General features: G+C 43.6%; 1 protein-coding gene across 1 annotated transcript in view; it reads right to left on the bottom strand.

Moving 5' to 3' along the window:
* Nucleotides 1–19,240, bottom strand: part of LOC134532379 (protein takeout-like) — a 35,006-nt gene that overhangs the window by 9,352 nt on the left and 6,414 nt on the right. Inside the window, exons 2-3 of the mRNA XM_063368816.1 lie at nucleotides 6,137–6,229; nucleotides 5,224–5,371 (exon numbers count right to left, since the gene is read on the bottom strand). Coding sequence (XP_063224886.1) covers nucleotides 5,224–5,371; nucleotides 6,137–6,229 — 241 coding nt within the window. The remainder of the gene's footprint in view (nucleotides 1–5,223; nucleotides 5,372–6,136; nucleotides 6,230–19,240) is intronic.

The following is a 19,240-nucleotide window of genomic DNA, read 5'->3' as shown; positions in this document are numbered from 1 at the left end:
GTAGGAGTTGTCGGCGTCCCTCACCAACAGCAAGACTATTTGGGAGTCATGTACCCTACCACCACATTTTTTCGGCCAAGGATGAAGTGTCTCACGAGCTCATGTTCCCCCCCGCGGTCGGGTGGGTGTGAAGTAGGCATGATGGTTCGCAGACGTCGCCGTACGAAGCGGAACCTTGAATGGGTAAACTCGGTTTTATATAAACCAACGCAAGAGCGCAAGATGTTCAATAAGACCGGTTTATAAACTATGCATGGCGCAATAACGCAACGCAAGTATTGTTCAACTTCCAAGTTTCTTGCATTTTGGCTTGCGTTACCGACAGCCATTTTGGAAGAGAAGTGTTCCTAAAACTGTTAAAGACGCAGACGTCTTTTGTGTGCAAGCTTACGATGGTCTATTTATTATGTAAAAAACGTTTTACACTTGTTACACTTTCACACAGTGAAAAAAAAATTTGCACTTAAATCAAATTATTCACATTACATTTAGTTTCATAATAAATACAAATTATCAAAAGAACCACAAGCTAGAAATTTATAATTTTTTTTTAAGTGTTGGTAATGTCATGCGACTGGCGTAATTTTAAAACGACCGTAAATTTTTTCTATTAGTTAAAATTTTTCACCTTAAATTTACGAAGAATGCTGGTTAAAATCGTCCAGGGATCTTCGAAGTTAACGGGTATTACGATCACTTACTTTGAACACGAATAAAATCTTAAACTTTTATTATATTAATTAAGCATTAAAAACATTTTCTAGTCTACAGAATAATATTTTTTTTCTTACTCGTGCATGTTAATCATTTTTTTACAACGTAAAACCGAACTCGGATGTCGAAATACGGCGTAGTTTTACGAAGATCTATTTATATGAGATTACAAAGGGGTATTTCTTTATTTGAGGTGAATTCTTCGTTGAAAATTCCTTTAATTCACTGTGATTTATAGCTGTGTATACTCTTAGAAGTAACAGTTGGTTTAAGGAGTTTTCGAAGAAGAATACACCCGAAATAGAAGATGAGTTGCTCGTAATCTCAGATAAGTGGATCTTCGTCAAACCAAAATTTGCGCGCATTTCGACTTCGGAGTTCTGTTTATGGGGGCTAAGATCACACGTAAAAATAAGATTATTAATTTGGATTTATGTTGAAATTGAATAAGCACAGCAAATGTTATTTCCCGAAGATACCTGTAAATTAACGAAGATACGAGGAAGGTTTTTAACAAGCGTTCTGAGTAAATGTAAACATAAAAATTTGAGGAGAGAAGTGTTGTGTGGTTGCGGCGTTACGTTCCTCGAGTGATTCGCAAAGCCCGGCCTGAGGGTGTCTCACCGGGCGTAGGTTGTCTGTCTCACCGGGCGAAGGTGGTGTGTCTCACCGGGCGTAGGTCATGTGTCTCACCGGGCGTAGGTGATGTCTCACCGGGCGTAGGTGGTGTGTCTCACCGGGCCTAGGTGGTGTGTCTCACCGGGCCTAGGTGGTGTGACTCACCGGGCGTAGGTAGTGTGACTCACCGGGCCTAGGTGGTGTGACTCACCGGGCCTAGGTTGTGTGTCTCACCGGGCCTAGGTGGTGTGACTCACCGGGCGTAGGTGGTGTGTTTCACGGGGCGTAGGTGGTGTGACTCACCGGGCCTAAGTGGTGTGACTCACCGGGCCTAGGTGGTGTGTCTCACCGGGCCTAGGTGGTGTGTCTCACCGGGCCTAGGTGGTGTGTCTCACCGGGCCTAGGTGGTGTGTCTCACCGGGCCTAGGTGGTGTGACTCACCGGGCCTAGGTGGTGTGTCTCACCGGGCCTAGGTGGTGTGACTCACCGGGCGTAGGTGGTGTGTCTCACCGGGCCTAGGTGGTGTGTCTCACCGGGCCTAGGTGGTGTGTCTCACCGGGTCTAAATGGTGTGTCTCACCGGGCGTAGGTGGTGTGTCTCACCGGGCCTAGGTGGTGTGTCTCACCGGGCCTAGGTTGTGTGTCTCACCGGGCGTAGGTGGTGTGTCTCACCGGGCCTAGGTGGTGTGTCTCACCGGGCCTAGGTGGTGTGACTCACCGGGCGTAGGTGGTGTGTTTCACGGGGCGTAGGTGGTGTGTTTCACGGGGCGTAGGTGGTGTGTTTCACGGGGCGTAGGTGGTGTGTTTCACCGGGCCTAGGTGGTGTGTCTCACCGGGCCTAGGTGGTGTGTCTCACCGGGCCTAGGTGGTGTGTCTCACCGGGCCTAGGTGGCGTGTCTCACCGGGCCTAGGTGGTATGTCTCACCGGGCCTAGGTGGTGTGACTCACCGGGCCTAGGTGGTGTGACTCACCGGGCGTAGGTGGTGTGTCTCACCGGGCCTAAGTGGTGTGTATCACCGGGCCTAGGTGGTGAGACTCACCGGGCCTAGGTGGTGTGACTCACCGGGCGTAGGTGGTGTGTTTCACGGGGCGTAGGTGGTGTGTTTCACGGGGCGTAGGTGGTGTGTTTCACCGGGCGTAGGTGGTATGACTCACCGGGCCTAGGTGGTGTGACTCACCGGGCCTAGGTGGTGTGTCTCACCGGGCCTAGGTGGTGTGACTCACCGGGCGTAGGTGGTGTGTCTCACCGGGCCTAGGTGGTGTGACTCACCGGGCCTAGGTGGTGTGTCTCACTGGGCCTAGGTGGTGTGTCTCACCGGGCTTAGGTGGTGTGTCTCACCGGGCCTAGGTGGTGTGTCTCACCGGGCGTAGGTGGTGTGTCTCACCGGGCCTAGGTGGTGTGTCTCACCGGGCCTAGGTGGTATGTCTCACCGGGCGTAGGTGGTGTGTCTCACCGGGCCTAGGTGGTGTGTCTCACCGGGCGTAGGTGGTGTGTCTCACCGGGCCTAAGTGGTGTGTCTCACCGGGCCTAGGTGGTGTGTCTCACCGGGCCTAGGTGGTGTGTCTCACCGGGCCTAGGTCATGTGACTCACCGGGCGTAGGTGGTGTGACTCACCGGGCCTAGGTGGTGTGTCTCACCGGGCCTAGGTGGTGTGACTCACCGGGCGTAGGTGGTGTGTCTCACCGGGCGTAGGTGGTGTGACTCACCGGGCGTAGGTGTTGTGTCTTACCGGGCGTAGGTGGTGTGTCTCACCGGGCCTAGGTGGTGTGACTCACCGGGCCTAGGTAGTGTGTCTCACCGGGCCTAGGTGGTGTGTCTCACCGGGCGTAGGTGGTGTGACTCACCGGGCGTAGGTGGTGTGTCTCACCGGGCCTAGGTGGTGTGACTCACCGGGCCTAGGTGGTGTGACTCACCGGGCCTAGGTGGTGTGACTCACCGGGCGTAGGTGGTGTGACTCACCGGGCCTAGGTGGTGTGTCTTACCGGGCGTAGGTGGTGTGTCTTACCGGGCCTAGGTGGTGTGTCTTACCGGGCGTAGGTGGTGTGTCTCACCGGGCCTAGGTGGTGTGTCTCACCGGGCCTAGGTGGTGTGACTCACCGGGCCTAGGTGGTGTGTCTTACCGGGCGTAGGTGGTGTGACTCACCGGGCCTAGGTGGTGTGTCTTACCGGGCGTAGGTGGTGTGTCTCACCGGGCCTAGGTGGTGTGTCTCACCGGGCCTAGGTGGTGTGACTCACTGGGCCTAGGTGGTGTGACTCACCGGGCCTAGGTGGTGTGACTCACCGGGCGTAGGTGGTGTGACTCACCGGGCCTAGGTGGTGTGTCTTACCGGGCGTAGGTGGTGTGTCTTACCGGGCCTAGGTGGTGTGTCTTACCGGGCGTAGGTGGTGTGTCTCACCGGGCCTAGGTGGTGTGTCTCACCGGGCCTAGGTGGTGTGACTCACCGGGCCTAGGTGGTGTGTCTTACCGGGCGTAGGTGGTGTGACTCACCGGGCCTAGGTGGTGTGTCTTACCGGGCGTAGGTGGTGTGTCTCACCGGGCCTAGGTGGTGTGTCTCACCGGGCCTAGGTGGTGTGACTCACCGGGCCTAGGTGGTGTGACTCACCGGGCGTAGGTGGTGTGACTCACCGGGCCTAGGTGGTGTGTCTTACCGGGCGTAGGTGGTGTGTCTCACCGGGCCTAGGTGGTGTGTCTCACCGGGCCTAGGTGGTGTGACTCACCGGGCCTAGGTGGTGTGACTCACCGGGCCTAGGTGGTGTGTCTTACCGGGCGTAGGTGGTGTGACTCACCGGGCGTAGGTGGTGTGTCTCACCGGGCCTAGGTGGTGTGACTCACCGGGCCTAGGTGGTGTGACTCACCGGGCGTAGGTGGTGTGACTCACCGGGCCTAGGTGGTGTGTCTCACCGGGCCTAGGTGGTGTGACTCACCGGGCGTAGGTGGTGTGTCTCACCGGGCCTAGGTGGTGTGACTCACCGGGCGTAGGTGGTGTGTCTTACCGGGCCTAGGTGGTGTGACTCACCGGGCGTAGGTGGTGTGACTCACCGGGCGTAGGTGATGTGACTCACCGGGCGTAGGTAGTGTGTCTCACCGGGCCTAGGTGGTGTGACTCACCGGGCGTAGGTGGTGTGTCTCACCGGGCCTAGGTGGTGTGTCTCACCGGGCCTAGGTGGTGTGACTCACCGGGCCTAGGTGGTGTGTCTCACCGGGCCTAGGTCATGTGACTCACCGGGCGTAGGTGGTGTGACTCACCGGGCGTAGGTGGTGTGACTCACCGGGCCTAGGTGGTGTGTCTTACCGGGCGTAGGTGGTGTGACTCACCGGGCGTAGGTGGTGTGACTCACCGGGCCTAGGTGGTGTGACTCACCGGGCCTAGGTGGTGTGTCTCACCGGGCCTAGGTCATGTGACTCACCGGGCGTAGGTGGTGTGACTCACCGGGCGTAGGTGGTGTGACTCACCGGGCCTAGGTGGTGTGTCTTACCGGGCCTAGGTCATGTGACTCACCGGGCGTAGGTGGTGTGACTCACCGGGCGTAGGTGGTGTGACTCACCGGGCCTAGGTGGTGTGTCTCACCGGGCCTAGGTCATGTGACTCACCGGGCGTAGGTGGTGTGACTCACCGGGCGTAGGTGGTGTGACTCACCGGGCCTAGGTGGTGTGACTCACCGGGCCTAGGTGGTGTGTCTCACCGGGCCTAGGTCATGTGACTCACCGGGCGTAGGTGGTGTGACTCACCGGGCGTAGGTGGTGTGACTCACCGGGCCTAGGTGGTGTGTCTTACCGGGCCTAGGTGGTGTGTCTTACCGGGCGTAGGTGGTGTGACTCACCGGGCCTAGGTGGTGTGTCTCACCGGGCCTAGGTCATGTGACTCACCGGGCGTAGGTGGTGTGACTCACCGGGCGTAGGTGGTGGTGGCGTTGCTGGGACCGTGCGCTAGGATGTCCCTGAAGCTGCCCGAGATGGTGATGGCTCCTTGGCCCTTGGTCAGCCCCAGCTGCTCGATGTAGAGCGGCTCGAACGGCTGGACGCCGATCTCCGGGATGCCTGGCAACCAGCGGGGGCGGGGACGATAGCTTCACACCAAACATTTCCAGTAAGTAACCTTATACCCACAAACCCCACATGATATCATAAATAACACTGAAAAAATTATCAAACTTCCCCCACAACACCATCAGATTGTTCCTCAATTGTTGACACACAATGTCAGAACTCTTGTTGTGTAAGCTCGTGTCTGCTGTTGTGCGATGCTAGAGTTACTTGCGTTCATTTATTAGATACAATGTGCATACTTACGAGTCTTAATTACAACAATGAACCAATAAAAATGGTCAAAAATAGCAACAAAAAAAGGCACTGAAGGATGCAGATGTTCACTGTATATTTTAAATATTTTTTGTATGAAAATATTTTATTCTGGCCTAGAAAAAATAGTAATTCACAATCTTACGCAATTTAATTGTGAATATTATTTTTTAACTTTAAGCATTTTTCACTTTTCAAGTATGGCAACGAGCTTAAAAATTTTTGTAGACGTTAACAATAAATAGCAGGCCATTTAGTTTGTTTTACTAATCAACATTTAAGTATGTCTAAATAATTGTTTAGTAAAGATCGCAGGCTTTCTCGGCCATTTTTCTGGAGTTGCTTGACTTAGGGGTTGTAGCCGCTTCTTAGGTGAAGATATCACCGAAGTTTCGGTCAATTTGCAGTCGCCATCACCAGGGAGCAGTCACCTACCGAGGTTACTGCAAGCGCTCCTGCCTTTCGAAACGATTTTTTTTTCTGTGCGACGCTAGCGCCACTCACCCGCTGCGAGCGCCGGGAACATGTGCTGGAACAGCCTTCGGACGCATTCGTCGATCTCCGGGTCGCTCCGGCGGCACGTGAGCAGCCAGTCAGCTGCAATTAAAAAAAAAAAAAGAAAATTCAGAACCTTCACGAACATGCAGACGTTAACATCGGAGTTGTGTTATCTTTATGACCCTGGCTTATTCGCGCAGTGGCGTCTGTCTGATCTGAATGACAGTGATGTCCGAACATGCTGTCTCATTCGTTTTCTGCAGCAGCGCGCCACATTCACTTTTTTGATGTGTCTGGTTAACATTAACAGTCATAGAGGGCAGCACTGTAGATTCATTAAATTACAAGAGGCATTTATAAACAAATCTGTATTATTGGAATTCCAATACATTTCTTGGAACTATATTATAACTAGCTTAATCCCCCGCGGCTTCGCTCGTGGCAACTTCAGGATATTGCTGATAATGCACCACTGTCAAACATTTTTGTAAAGTTAATTACAATACTTTTAAATAAAAAATAAATAAAATTGAATATCACCTATATTTAAGATTTCATTCTCAATAAAACTACATAAGTTTGAAATTTGTAATGTTGTAGAAAGTACCTCGAGAATCGACACACAGTGTCCCGCCTAAGGCAGGGTCTACATGGATGGAACGGGGCTGACACTCACAGGAACCGGCTGCCTATCCGAGGGAGAATGCATGAGGGGAGATGATATGGGGTGTTAATTGATGCGGGAAACGGCATCACCCCGAGAAACCCCACAGGCTATGGCATCGTCCGCCACACTTCCCAGTTGCGAAAATTCGGATTCGACTCCGCCGGGAATCGAATCACGATCGCTTTGGAAAGAAGGGGAGGGGTGAATGTTCTAACCACTTGACCAACGCGCCTCTTACTGTTGTAAAATGTAATATTGATTAATTTTAAATACCGTCAAGTACGCCGATTTCATAACTCTCTTTTTAGTGTGTTCGGAGATACACTACCTTGATGAAATCACAGTTACCACTTTTTTTTTTCGTTTTCATTTTCTAAGATAGCCTATTTAAAAAAATTTGAAACACGCGTATTTGTATTTTGTTATCTCTAATAATTTCACTAGCAATTTAATTATGATTATAGGCACAGAAGGATTAAAATTAAACTCCCCCCTTTCTCACTTCATTATTTGAAGATTTTTGAGACAATCGCAACTTAATTTGAAACGTATAATAATGGTATCAATTTCCTTACCGTATGTGTGAGTAGTTTAATAGTTTATGGTTAGTACCAAAATATATTCATCATCCCACTTGATTAAAATTTGTTTATATGATTATTTTTAACAATATTTTGTAAAGTTTTCATGGTTTTCAGTTATAGGTCATACGTGATAACCCACTGATACTATTACAATTTAGCGAAGAACTAAACAGCTATCAATTGAAGTGAAATTAAGTTAGAAAAATATAATAAAATAATATTTTATTGTATGAACGGTAAAGTAAAAATATCTTTAAATTTAAGTAATTTGTTAAATAGTGAGAGAATGAACTATGAATGTGTATAATGTATTTCTTAATATCTTTAAAATAAGAATCCAGAAATAAACAAAACAATTAATTTAAATGAAAAAATCGTGGGGTGCTTGGTATAAGTTTACCTAAATTTTTTATCACTAATGTCTATTTGTTAGGTTAGTCATTATGAAAATAAAAGAAGAGAGACCTCACGCTTTTATTTCATTGAAATTAATGGTTTTGTTTAATACTTGATTCTTATTTTAAGGTTATTAAAAAAAACTTTCTTTATACAGAGTCGTAGTTCAGTCTATCGCTGTTGAAAAATTTACTTAAAATTAAAGATTGTTATTATTTTTTTTTACTTTTTAGTTAATGGAACAATGAAACCATTTTTTTTAATTTTATAATATATTATATTTTTACTTTTAAGTTCATTTTAAATTATAATTTTTATATATTCCTTGAAATGCATCACAAAATCAATTTTAAAAGACCTAAAATTTGGGGGAAACTGACCCTCAACCTGCGAGGGGATCCGATGGGGTCCGAAGATCTCGGAGCACGTTCAAATTAACCTACTTCAATTTTCCGAACTTTTGACAAATCAGGGGCAAGTAAACTCCCCTCCTGGAAATGGGGGTGGGGTTATCGAACCCCAAGCACATTTTACATCGTGCCTCTGCCTCTTGGATCGGAAGATAATATATTTATGAAATTTTTGAAATTTTGGGTGTTGACCTTATGACGGTGGGTGGTTGAAAGTGGGTTTGGGAGGGGGGAGGGAGTTTACCACCGGCGAATTTCCCACCATGCCCCGGCCTCATGGATACATAAAAAGCATGGTTATTTCCATTACTACAAAGTAGCGGTTTTCGGTCCCAATGACCCTCCCACCCTATCCTTCAGGTAATAGTCATAAGATTATTGTATTGTCATCCGAATCAAACATCCTTGCAAAGTTTCAAAACGATACGACGATTAGAAGTACGTTAAAATCGACCTTCAAGATTTGATTAAATAGTTACAAGTGAAGCCAATAAAAGTATGTTGAAAAGATATCGCCTCGTTCGCAATTCTTTATAGAACCTAAAATTTTAAATATCATTGATGCCATGTTCATTTCAACAGAACCTAATCTTTCATTTCTATCAAACTGCTCTCGTGTTCTAGAGAGATAGAATATGTAAAACTTTTAAATATAATCATAAGCTTTTAAACTTTCATACAAATTTCTCCAGTAGTTTTTGCGTGATGCTCGAACAATGACGTGACGGACGCATTGAGCGATAACTCGTTTCATATTCCAGGTGACGCAATCTATTGAAGCAATTCAAAACTAGACTGTTATTAGCGCTGTTAGTTCGCAAGCCGCCGCGAACTTCACTAAGCGGACGGGTCTCGCCAAGGAGAAGGATAGGAATTATCTATGTGAAAATGTGGTTATTATATAATATCTCCGGTTCCCCTCATTCAAGCGAGATAATATGTACCTATACCAGATTTTAAGTAAAAAAAACATTCTTTGTTTCTTCAAAATAGGTCCGGTAGGATTTGCGTGATGCTTGAACAAACAGATACAGTTTTATAATACTATATATTACTTATTAAACACCTATTATAATTATAGCTAAAGATAATTACTACAACAACAGGTAGTTCAAATAAAATGAAAATAACCTGATAAAGTGTGCCGGAAAGGGATAATGGAATGGTTGTTGAAACCGTAACGCAGTTGAATGTACGCCGGCTCTGGTGCGAGTTGTTTCTGGGTGAGACGTTGCAGTGAACTCGTATAATTCGTTACAAATATATCAAAAACTAATGAAACTGTCAAATTAAACACCCGAAGATCAGTAAATTGCGTAAAAGCAGTGAACACAATTGTTCGTTGGTGATGAAACTAATCAAAAAGGCAAACTTGAAAAAAAAAAAAAAAAAGAAAAAAAAAGTGGTCAGATTACTCGCATTTCACCAAGTTCATCTGGGTTCGTCTCCCGGCTGGGTGACATCCGGAAGTATCGCCTAGGCGGGAAGAGAGTAATTTTACCACTAAAACACTCTGCTCCCAAACACTCTGCATGGCTATGCACTTAGGCTTAACGCAACGGTACTCCAAAGTAACAGTGGGTACCAACTCGGTTTCTAATGACTGTGTGGCATACCGCAGTTCTGATGACGTCGAAACCTTGACCCTATTCAAATGAGCTTGATGCGTCGGCAAAAACGTAGACCAATGCGATTTTTCCACGAATGAAAAAAAAAAAATGTAAATGGTAAAATTTTATCACTATTTCCTTGATTACTGCACAAAACTAACCTAACTAACTATTGAAACCAATTTTCAGTATTTTAAACGTAAATAGCGTTACCAATTAATAATTTTTGTAACAGGCAATAAAAAAAACTTAAAATATTTCGTAATGCCACTCTTATAGACCGGAAAAATGAGCGGATTCATTTCGTTGTATGTTACAATTCAAATAAAAACTTCTGCTGTTGTTTCGCGGTTAATCTGGCGGAATCTTGGCCAAAATTCGAGGTCCTCAATGAAATAAGTACTGAAACACAAATCTACCCAGGTGAGACGCCTCACAAGTCAGCAGCCAATAAACAAGAGACGTTTACCCGAGTGTGCATGAGGATCGTGGCGTCTATCGTTGAGGTCATTGAACCCCTGATTTTATCCTGTCCCTATTCATAGAACAATCACTAGGGAATTGGAAAATTTCGCGGAATCAATGAATTTCAGGGTAGACTACACAGTCCTCTGTATAGTCAGTGCAAATAACGCCAGTTGTAACTGGGTTGTCTGTGACTGGATTTTTCTTTGGCCGAGGCTTTCTCGTTTGCTCAGAGTCCTCCAGGTAAATAGTTGGCCAATAGCGAAAGCAGCTGGAAGGTACGTGAGTTTGAATTTTAGCCTATCGTGAAATGAGTCCACGAATTTTTTCCGGTCTTTCTAGCATTCACCGTGATTAAAAGAACTGAAACACACAATTTTTTTTGTTTCTCAATTTTTTTTTTTCTCGCACGAGTCAGTACGTCACTGGAAGAAGAATATCGCCAGCTCGGCAGAAGACCGCACTGAGGGGGACGCACCACAACGCCGAAATACCACAACGCCGAAATACATTAACGTCGAAAAATGTCATTGCAGGACTGCCACAAAGGTTACGTTAGGTAAGGTTAGCACACAAATTCATTCAGTTGTTTTTCATTTTGCTCCTGTGGCCCCCCTTCCCCGCAAAATCATTTTTCGACGTTGTGGTAATTCGGCGTTGTGGTACACAGCAGTTTTCTAGCTGTAGGCATTGTTGTCAATTTTGACATTCGGCGTTATGGTAATCGGCGTTATTGTACGTTCGGCGTTGTGGTATTTCGGCGTTGTGGTAACGACCCCGCACTGAGTTCTCGCCTCGGGGCAAGGCGAGAACAGGTCTCGGCGGAGATGCACTTGTTTCCACCTCTCTCCTCCACCATACCACCAGGTCATGATCCTTCCCGTCGCGCTCTTTACGCGGGTGTCTCGCGGAGAAAGTGTCCGTGACGCAACGACTGCCGTCGATTTCGCAATAGTTTTTTTTTATCACGACTCGACAACTTCCTGCAAACGGCTGCTCCCCCACCCACCCCCCACCCCCACCACCCACCAACACTTCCCCCACCACATTCCTCCTCCTCGGCAAGACAAAAGAGGGCGGAAGAGAGATGGCGCTTTCCTTCAGAAGAGAGCGCAGGAAACTATCCCTCCGCAAACACTGCGGCCGCAAGATATTTCCCCGCCGAAGGAACCAACACGCTCAGTAGAGCCTTTGAATATATATACTCTATAGAAGTCGCCAGCCCAGGTTAAAATTTCTAATACGGTTTTGAGTTAGTTGGTTAATTCACCGCCGCAATCGCCACCATCTCTAGGGCATTGACTTGTGGTGGTCCCTAGCGGTCAAGTGTCGAACTCTTCAAACACCCCTTCCCCCCTCCCCTTGAACGGCCTTCAGCTGCAGTGAATGATAGGTGGGGGGGTGCGGGGAATGACAGCGAGCGACAGAGCTGCGCTCTAACGTGTAAATAACAACTAAGACGATACAAGGCGTTACGGCAGCGCACTGCAGCGGTGAAGTTCCCAAGCTGCTCATCATACGCTTCTGAAAAACGTAGAGTAAATCCTATCCACTCGCGACTTCTATACAGTATATATATTAAAAGGTAGAGCTCTTTTGTGCCTTCCTCCTTGGGCGTGGGATAACCTTTCTTGGCTTGTAGTGTTTTTAAAATTTATTTTGTAGACACGTCGAAAGTGAAGAGTCAAGGGTCCCCTCCTTCCCGGGCGCAGAGATTCAGAAGCAGCAAACGCGATTTTAAAACTGCTCAAAGATGTCCAAGGCATGTCTGCTTGAGAAAAAATTATTTAAAATTGCGCAGAGGGCGGATGGGTGATTCTATTTCCGTGCTTCGTTTTTAAAACTGTATTTTCACGAGAGTGAAAAGGACTAAAACGGGTATTTTCAGATTAATTTTTGGACGATAAACGCCCGGTAAATATTCTTGAAAGCACCTAAAGGTCATATCACATTTATCTTCATTTCTCAGTCATATTATGTTATGGTTACCAATCAGATTCCGTAGTTTCCCTGTGCACGATAATAAGACTGCGCGACAGTCCACAGCCCTCCGCTTACACAGAAAAAATTAATTTCTGTACATTTACAAAGGATTCCTTTGGAAACCAGTTTGCCAAGAAATAGTTTCTAATACTACAAGAATGATATTGTAGCTTTTTAAAACACATGGCGTTGGTTATTTTTGCATATATGAAACACGTTTTTTGAGATAATACTGTGTTTTTCTTACGAAAAATAACTCATCATTTTATATTTTATTTGATGTTTCATTCAGATGTTATTTTTTAAAACCAAGGGGAAAAAATCGAATAGTCCATTTTTGGGGCTTTATTATGTTTCATTGTGCTTATTAATTTGCGCAGGGAACGTTTTACAAATAAATGTACTGGGGCAACACAAAATATAAATTTCGGTGTAAGAATCCGAGACCAGTATTATTACGAACATTTTTGTTGTTGTTGTTGTAGCGATACAGTTTTTTTTTTCGTATCAATGTACAAATTTACGAACACCTGTAGTTTTACGTGATTATTTCAGTTCCTTTCACAAATTTTTTTTTTTACGGTGTCGAGACCGGCGAGGAAGTTGACGAGATGGGGGCGGGCGGCGGGCGGGCGGCGGGTTGTGTAACCAATGAGGTCGCGCCGCGCGCGCTGTTTCGAAAAAGGTTGGATAACCGTAGAAAGTCTCGCGAGGTACGCGCGCGCGGGAGGGGCGTGGCCTACCGCAACTCTCGATCTCGTCCGCGCGGCGAACCCGAGACCCGAGAGTGCCCGTCACGGTCTGTCATCTCTGGCCACGCTTCTGCCTCTTCTTCTTCTTCTTCTTCTTCTTCTTCTTCTTCTTCTTCTTGTGAAGCCTAAGATGTCCATCAGGTAAACATTAACAGTTATAGAGGGATTGGATTCTTACACGGACATTTATACTTAGTGTTGCCCCAGTACAGTTATTTGTAAAACGTTCCCTGCGCAAATTAATAAGCACAATGAAACAAAATAAAACCCCAAAAATGGACAATTCGATTTTTTCCCCGTGGTTTTAAAAAATAACACCTGAATGAAACATCAATTTAAATATAAAATGAGTTATTTTTCGTATATATATTTATATTTCTCTGTTTATTTTAATGTAGCTATACTAACCTAACTAACCGTCCATAGTGTTTTAAAGTGTTTTAATGTATCTAACCTAAACCGACCACTCTTAATATTTTAATTCATTTTTCCTGCGCAAAAATAAAACAAATCCCGAGGTTGGCCGAAGGTGAATATTCGGGCGTGTTCGGGCAGGGACAGAACTTGATGTACATCTTAGGCTTCCCTCTTCTTCTTCTACCTCTTTCCCTCTTTGCTTCTCTCTGCTCTCGCGGGAAACCCAACATCCACACTCTCCGAGACAGACAACCGAACTATTCGCGTCCGTACGTCTTTTGTATTTTATTTTTATTTGCTATTGTAATTGGGAACATTTGTTGTGGTAAAGTTACTTACACAGTATATTTTTATTTTTGCAAATGAAACAGAAATATTCACGTAAAACGACAGATGTTTGTAAATATTATATATTTACAGGTTAACAACAGGATCACTACATAATAGTGTTCGCATTTATACTGGTTTCGGAAACTTACCCGGGGCATTTATGCTTTGTGCTGTCCTAGTACCTCCAACAGTTAAAGTTATTTGAAAACAATTCTCTGAATAGCTTGCTAATATTAACTGCGCACATTAATATCCCTAATAAAACAAAATAGCCCAATTATTGAATGTCCGTTTATATTTTCCATTGTTAAAAAATATATGTTTGAATAAAAAATCTATTGAAATACAACATTATGCGGCAATTTTCGTAAGAAATACTCAGTATTATCTCGAAGAACGTTTTTCTTGTAATTTGTTGTTGTTAATGGAACGTAATCATTAAGGTAATTAAAAATATTTGTAAATTTGTACATTTACATGAAAACAACTGTATTACTACAAAATAGTGATCGCAGTAATACTGGTTTTATAATGAAAATAAATTATACATACGGGAACATAACCTCACAAACGCTATTATGAAAACGACCAGGAGACTACTACACCTTCCACCGACAGTCCCTCCCAGTGACAATGGGAGCTTACAAACAACCTGAGATCGTTATACATATGGTTACGTAACTTCCCTTAAATAAATGCAATTTAAAATACACTTGAATAAGTTTATAAACACAATTTCTATGACTAATATTCACAATAAAAAGTTTTTAAGGATATGGACTAGTATTTAGTATCAGTCACTAAAGAATAAGGTTTAAAAGCACATATGTAATTTTTATTTGAATGTAACTTTTTTTTTCATCATTTGAAAATTTCGTAGCATGGTGCGCGCGCCTCGTAAACATTCACTCTCATGATTTATTCATAACGTGCCTAAAGAAGTATAACCTCAAAATAACGTGCATTTTGCAGGTTTGAAGTCTTTTGTAGAGACCAGAAATATTGCCATTTTCATTGACCTCTATGATAGACTTCACAATACTCTGCATACTCGAGTAAATGCCACTTTTTCATTGGTTGCCGACTGGTGAGACATAGAAACCTGTGACTCGGTGATTCTTTATAGCTGAGGGTATCTCATTGGCCAAAGGTATTCCCTATAAACTGTGTGCCAACAGCGGAGGCATATTACAGGTATATACACATTAACAATTTATCCTATCACGAAATGAATACGCTGATTAGTCCGGTCCCTGGTCATAAGTAGATACATGTGAATATCTTGTAAAAATGGTTTACGTTGATTGGTTAACATCTTCTTACTCTTAAGTTTGATAGAAATTTTTTAACCGGGCGTCTTTAATTCCACACGATCCACATACTTTACAAACCAACAGCTCCGTTCTCATTGGCGTAGGTCTCAAGTGCCGAAATGGAGGTTAAAACGAAGATAAAAGAATTAAAAAAATTACGCAGATCTGAACAAAGCCTTTAGTCATCGGCATATTACGGTCCAATCCTTTCATAACTTCTTCTATTTTCTTTGCGTGTCTGTGATTATATTGCTGTCAGCAGGAGTTAAGCAGAGTGAAAGTAATTGCAGGAGGGAGTAAGTTCTCGCAATCTGCTCAGTAACAGATTGGTGGTCTCAACCATTGAGGTTAAGTAGCTAGGGAGTAGTTGAGTGCAACCTTTGCCATGTTAGTTACTGACGTGGAAATGAGAACAAACCCACTTCCGCCTTTCCCATCCATAAGGCAAAAAAAAATTTCTTGTTATAAGAAAGATTAACACTAATTCCTTGCTTATGTGTTGTTAATATCTTTGTTTAGCAATACTCGCTTCATGATGGGATTTAAACTTTTTTTCCTACCGAGTTTCTTTAAAGATATTAACCAAACTTTTAGCATTAGCCTTAATAAAATTACGGTTTGTTATGCTAAATATTACCAACCACAGTTGCTTGAATTTTAGAACAGATATCCACAATATAGACTTATACCTCAATAATTTGAACATTACCTTCACACACATGTAAACAACGGTCTTGTAATTTCTTCCTGAAGCGTTCTTTTAGCAGTGAAACAACTACATCAGTCGTTCTGAATTTACTAGTTTATCAGGACATACATGCTAACTGCTCTGCAAACACCCCCCCCCCTCCTTCGTGGATAAACTTATTTCCCTATCAAACACATGTTGTGTATAGTACAGTTCGGCACTACGAATACAACAACCACGCTTGCTCTACTTAGTTATGGAAGACAAAATTAAAGGAAAATAAATGGTGTGGACAAAATAAAAATCCAAAATAATTTAACACATTTGTACAGACAATTAACATGGAAGTTATTAGGAAATAAAAACGTTAAGTACAGAATAGTTAGATTAATAATACCTTCTAGATAACCGGTAATAAGAAAAAATATAGACAATAGTCAGGAGTTTGTATCCAATACATAGTTTGTCACCTAAAAAATAACAAATATTTGCTTGAAAAAACCCAAATAAATGTTGTTACGATTTTAAAAATCGTTGAGTGGAAAGAACTGGAATCGTACAGGGCTAGCCCAATTATTTTTTTATTGCGCAGTTGTATTGACTGCTAATATTTACAACACTAATACATAATCTAACTTAAAAATGCCTACTAATCAATTACTCGTACTCAGAATCTCGATTCCTTGCACACCGCACGCCTCGCTGGACCGCACCTCTGGCGCAACTCTCGATGCAGCACTCCTCGTGGACCTCCGTCGCCGAACTCTCGTCATACTCCGTCGCCGCCGTCGCACTTCCCTTCGCCGAGTCACTATCGCGGAGGCCGGCGTCCAGGCTTATATAGACCCTGGCGCCCTTCTAGAAGTCACGAGCGGGGCTGTGCCGACCCGACGTCCGAAGCGTCGAGAAGGGCATCGGCAGCTCGCGTGATAGCCCGCGCGGAATTACCACAGCAGGGCACCGCGCGGGGAGCCGCGAGGAGGAGGGGGAGGTAGCGACGACCCTTGTAATCCGGCCAGGCACGCGTGGCATGTCTTACGTCAGTGTACGGCGCATGAAGTCAGTGACCGTACGGGGCCGCCAGCCAGCTCCGAACCTGGTATCGCGGTACGGTCCCTCGCGTTCGTAACAATAGATAAAAAAAAACGCAGGCCTTTATTTGTGTATTTTAATTTTTGTGTGTGATGAGGAGAAAGGGAAGGCTTGGAAGGGGGGTATAAATTAGAAGGTGATACGAAATTAAGTTCTAATAAATAAGCAATAATCATCAATTAATAACTACGCGTACAACATTTCATGACGGAAATCCTACAATGAAGACGTAATGAGGTTAAACATTTAAGTTGAAAATAAGGAAATGAGTAATCCGAACGGACATAATTTCACCGTGGCTGTAAACAAGATAGTTCAAAACTAATAAATTTGAATTGTAAATTCTTTCACGATAAAAATAATTCTGCGATATTACATTGTAAATATATATATAGGCATAGTGAGAAGTTTAGGACGGTAACAATATTTCCCATGCATCTACAAAATCATTTTTAGTATTTGGTTACGAAAAATTTAAATATATAGAAGATTTGTAATTTTGGTATGTTTTTTTTAGTATCAATTTAGACTCTTCAAATGTGTAGACAATGAAGTCTATGTCAGTTGTTCATTGGCAGCTGCCACGTTTATCTTTCTCTCAGGGACTCACATGACTCGGTCTGATGTTCGCTTACGTGTTTGTGATTGGCTATAAAGTAATCAAGGGCTTGTCAAATCACCTGTGAACATAATGGCAGGGGTCATTCAAACGTGGGCTAGAGACACTTGCAATCCATAGCATAACGTGAATTTTGAAGGTCCACTACACAGGTAAACCATTTTGATGACATTTTTAAGAAAACAACACTAAAGCTTCTTTTAATGCGGCGAATACCCTACTTTATATTTTTCTTGACTAAATAAAAATTTATATAAATTGCTTATGTGTTCTTATGCTTGTATTAATTATTGTAGTAAATGGTTCTATTCATCTATTTATCCTCATAAAATAAGTATTAATGATTTAGTGCAGCAGTATGTGTGCTGTATCTGTTTTTTTTTTCACCCAGATACAAATACGCAGCAAGTAAGGCGGCCTTTGGGGGAGGGGAGATACTCGGGGAAGGAGCTGGTGGTCTCTCAACAAAGGGCGTAAAGGAGGATCGCTCTGACGTCCTAGCCGAGCTCTGCTCTGTCAGCCCTCAGTGCAGCCTTAGTTGCTTATTTATAACTAGCTGCCCGACCCGGCTTCGCACAGCTATACTAATGGGAAAAAAATTAAGCAACATCTCCCATTTACAGTAATAGTAAATAAAAAAAATTCAGTGAAAATTTATTACAATGCTGTATAATGTACCGGAGAGAAAATGAATAGCACCGATGGTTTCCCGACTCGTGCACGCAACGTACAACTGATGTACCCGTACTTCGCTACGGCAGTCTACAGGCAGATCACTCTTGCGCCGCTCATTATACATGCCCCTCCTTGTGGGTACGCCACTGCCGCGCGATGCCCGTTGCCATGGAGACGCAGAAGGCAAGAACAATGCAAAATCCGGTTCTCATGCAGACAAAGTACCCACTGTTGCCTGGTTTTAACCACCCATGGGATCTAATTTTCGGAAAATGTCATCCTGCGTAACATAAGGAACATTACTGTGAAGTTTCAAGTCTGTAAAATATATACCTATACTTTAAAAAAGGGCAATAAAAAAGCAAATTAAACACAGAGAGAGGAAAAAAACAATAGTTTAGGTTTGCGATTTAAAGTGATAAAAAGTATTTAAATACTAATTGAACTCTTGCTTCGTTGTTAATATCACAAGGGTGTTTTTTACTTGTATGGGAAATTTAAGAATGATAAGGCATCTAGTGCGTGGCAACAATGTTAATAGGCAATTGGAAATAAACTTCTAGCGACTGCGGCATTGTCAACACACACTTCGTACGTGTACTGCATGTTGTATCTAACCCCCTCCAACGCATTTGATTCTAAATTGGATCCCTAATGTAAGGATTCCTAATGTTATTGATAATATAATATAGCCTATAGCCTTCCTCGATTAATGTACTATCCAACACTGAAAGAATTTTTCAAATCGGACCAAGGTTCCTGAGATTAGCGCGTTCAAACAAACAAGCAAACAAACTCTTCAGCTTTATAATATTAGTATAGATAACAATCCATATTGCAATTTATACTTTGTATTATAAATCATTAATTTCCATAGATCATAGTGAATTCCTTTATTTTTATTTTTTTAGAAGCGGTATTTTTTATTTGATATTTTATTTTGAATGTGTTCACTTTTCAATGATGTGTTGTGTATGATTGCTTGGATATCAGCGTCTATCCACATTTGATTTTCTTTTTTGTCCTTATTTATTTTCTATATTCATGTTGCTTGTACAGTACAACTTCAATTGTCTGCGACACGAATAATCGGGTTCTAAATTAAAAAT

Source organism: Bacillus rossius, chromosome 5 (genome assembly GCF_032445375.1).
Source record: "Bacillus rossius redtenbacheri isolate Brsri chromosome 5, Brsri_v3, whole genome shotgun sequence".
In the NCBI taxonomy this organism is placed as follows: domain Eukaryota; kingdom Metazoa; phylum Arthropoda; class Insecta; order Phasmatodea; family Bacillidae; genus Bacillus; species Bacillus rossius.
Note: the sequence above shows the minus strand (reverse complement) of the source record. Positions and strands in the feature narration are given on the sequence as shown.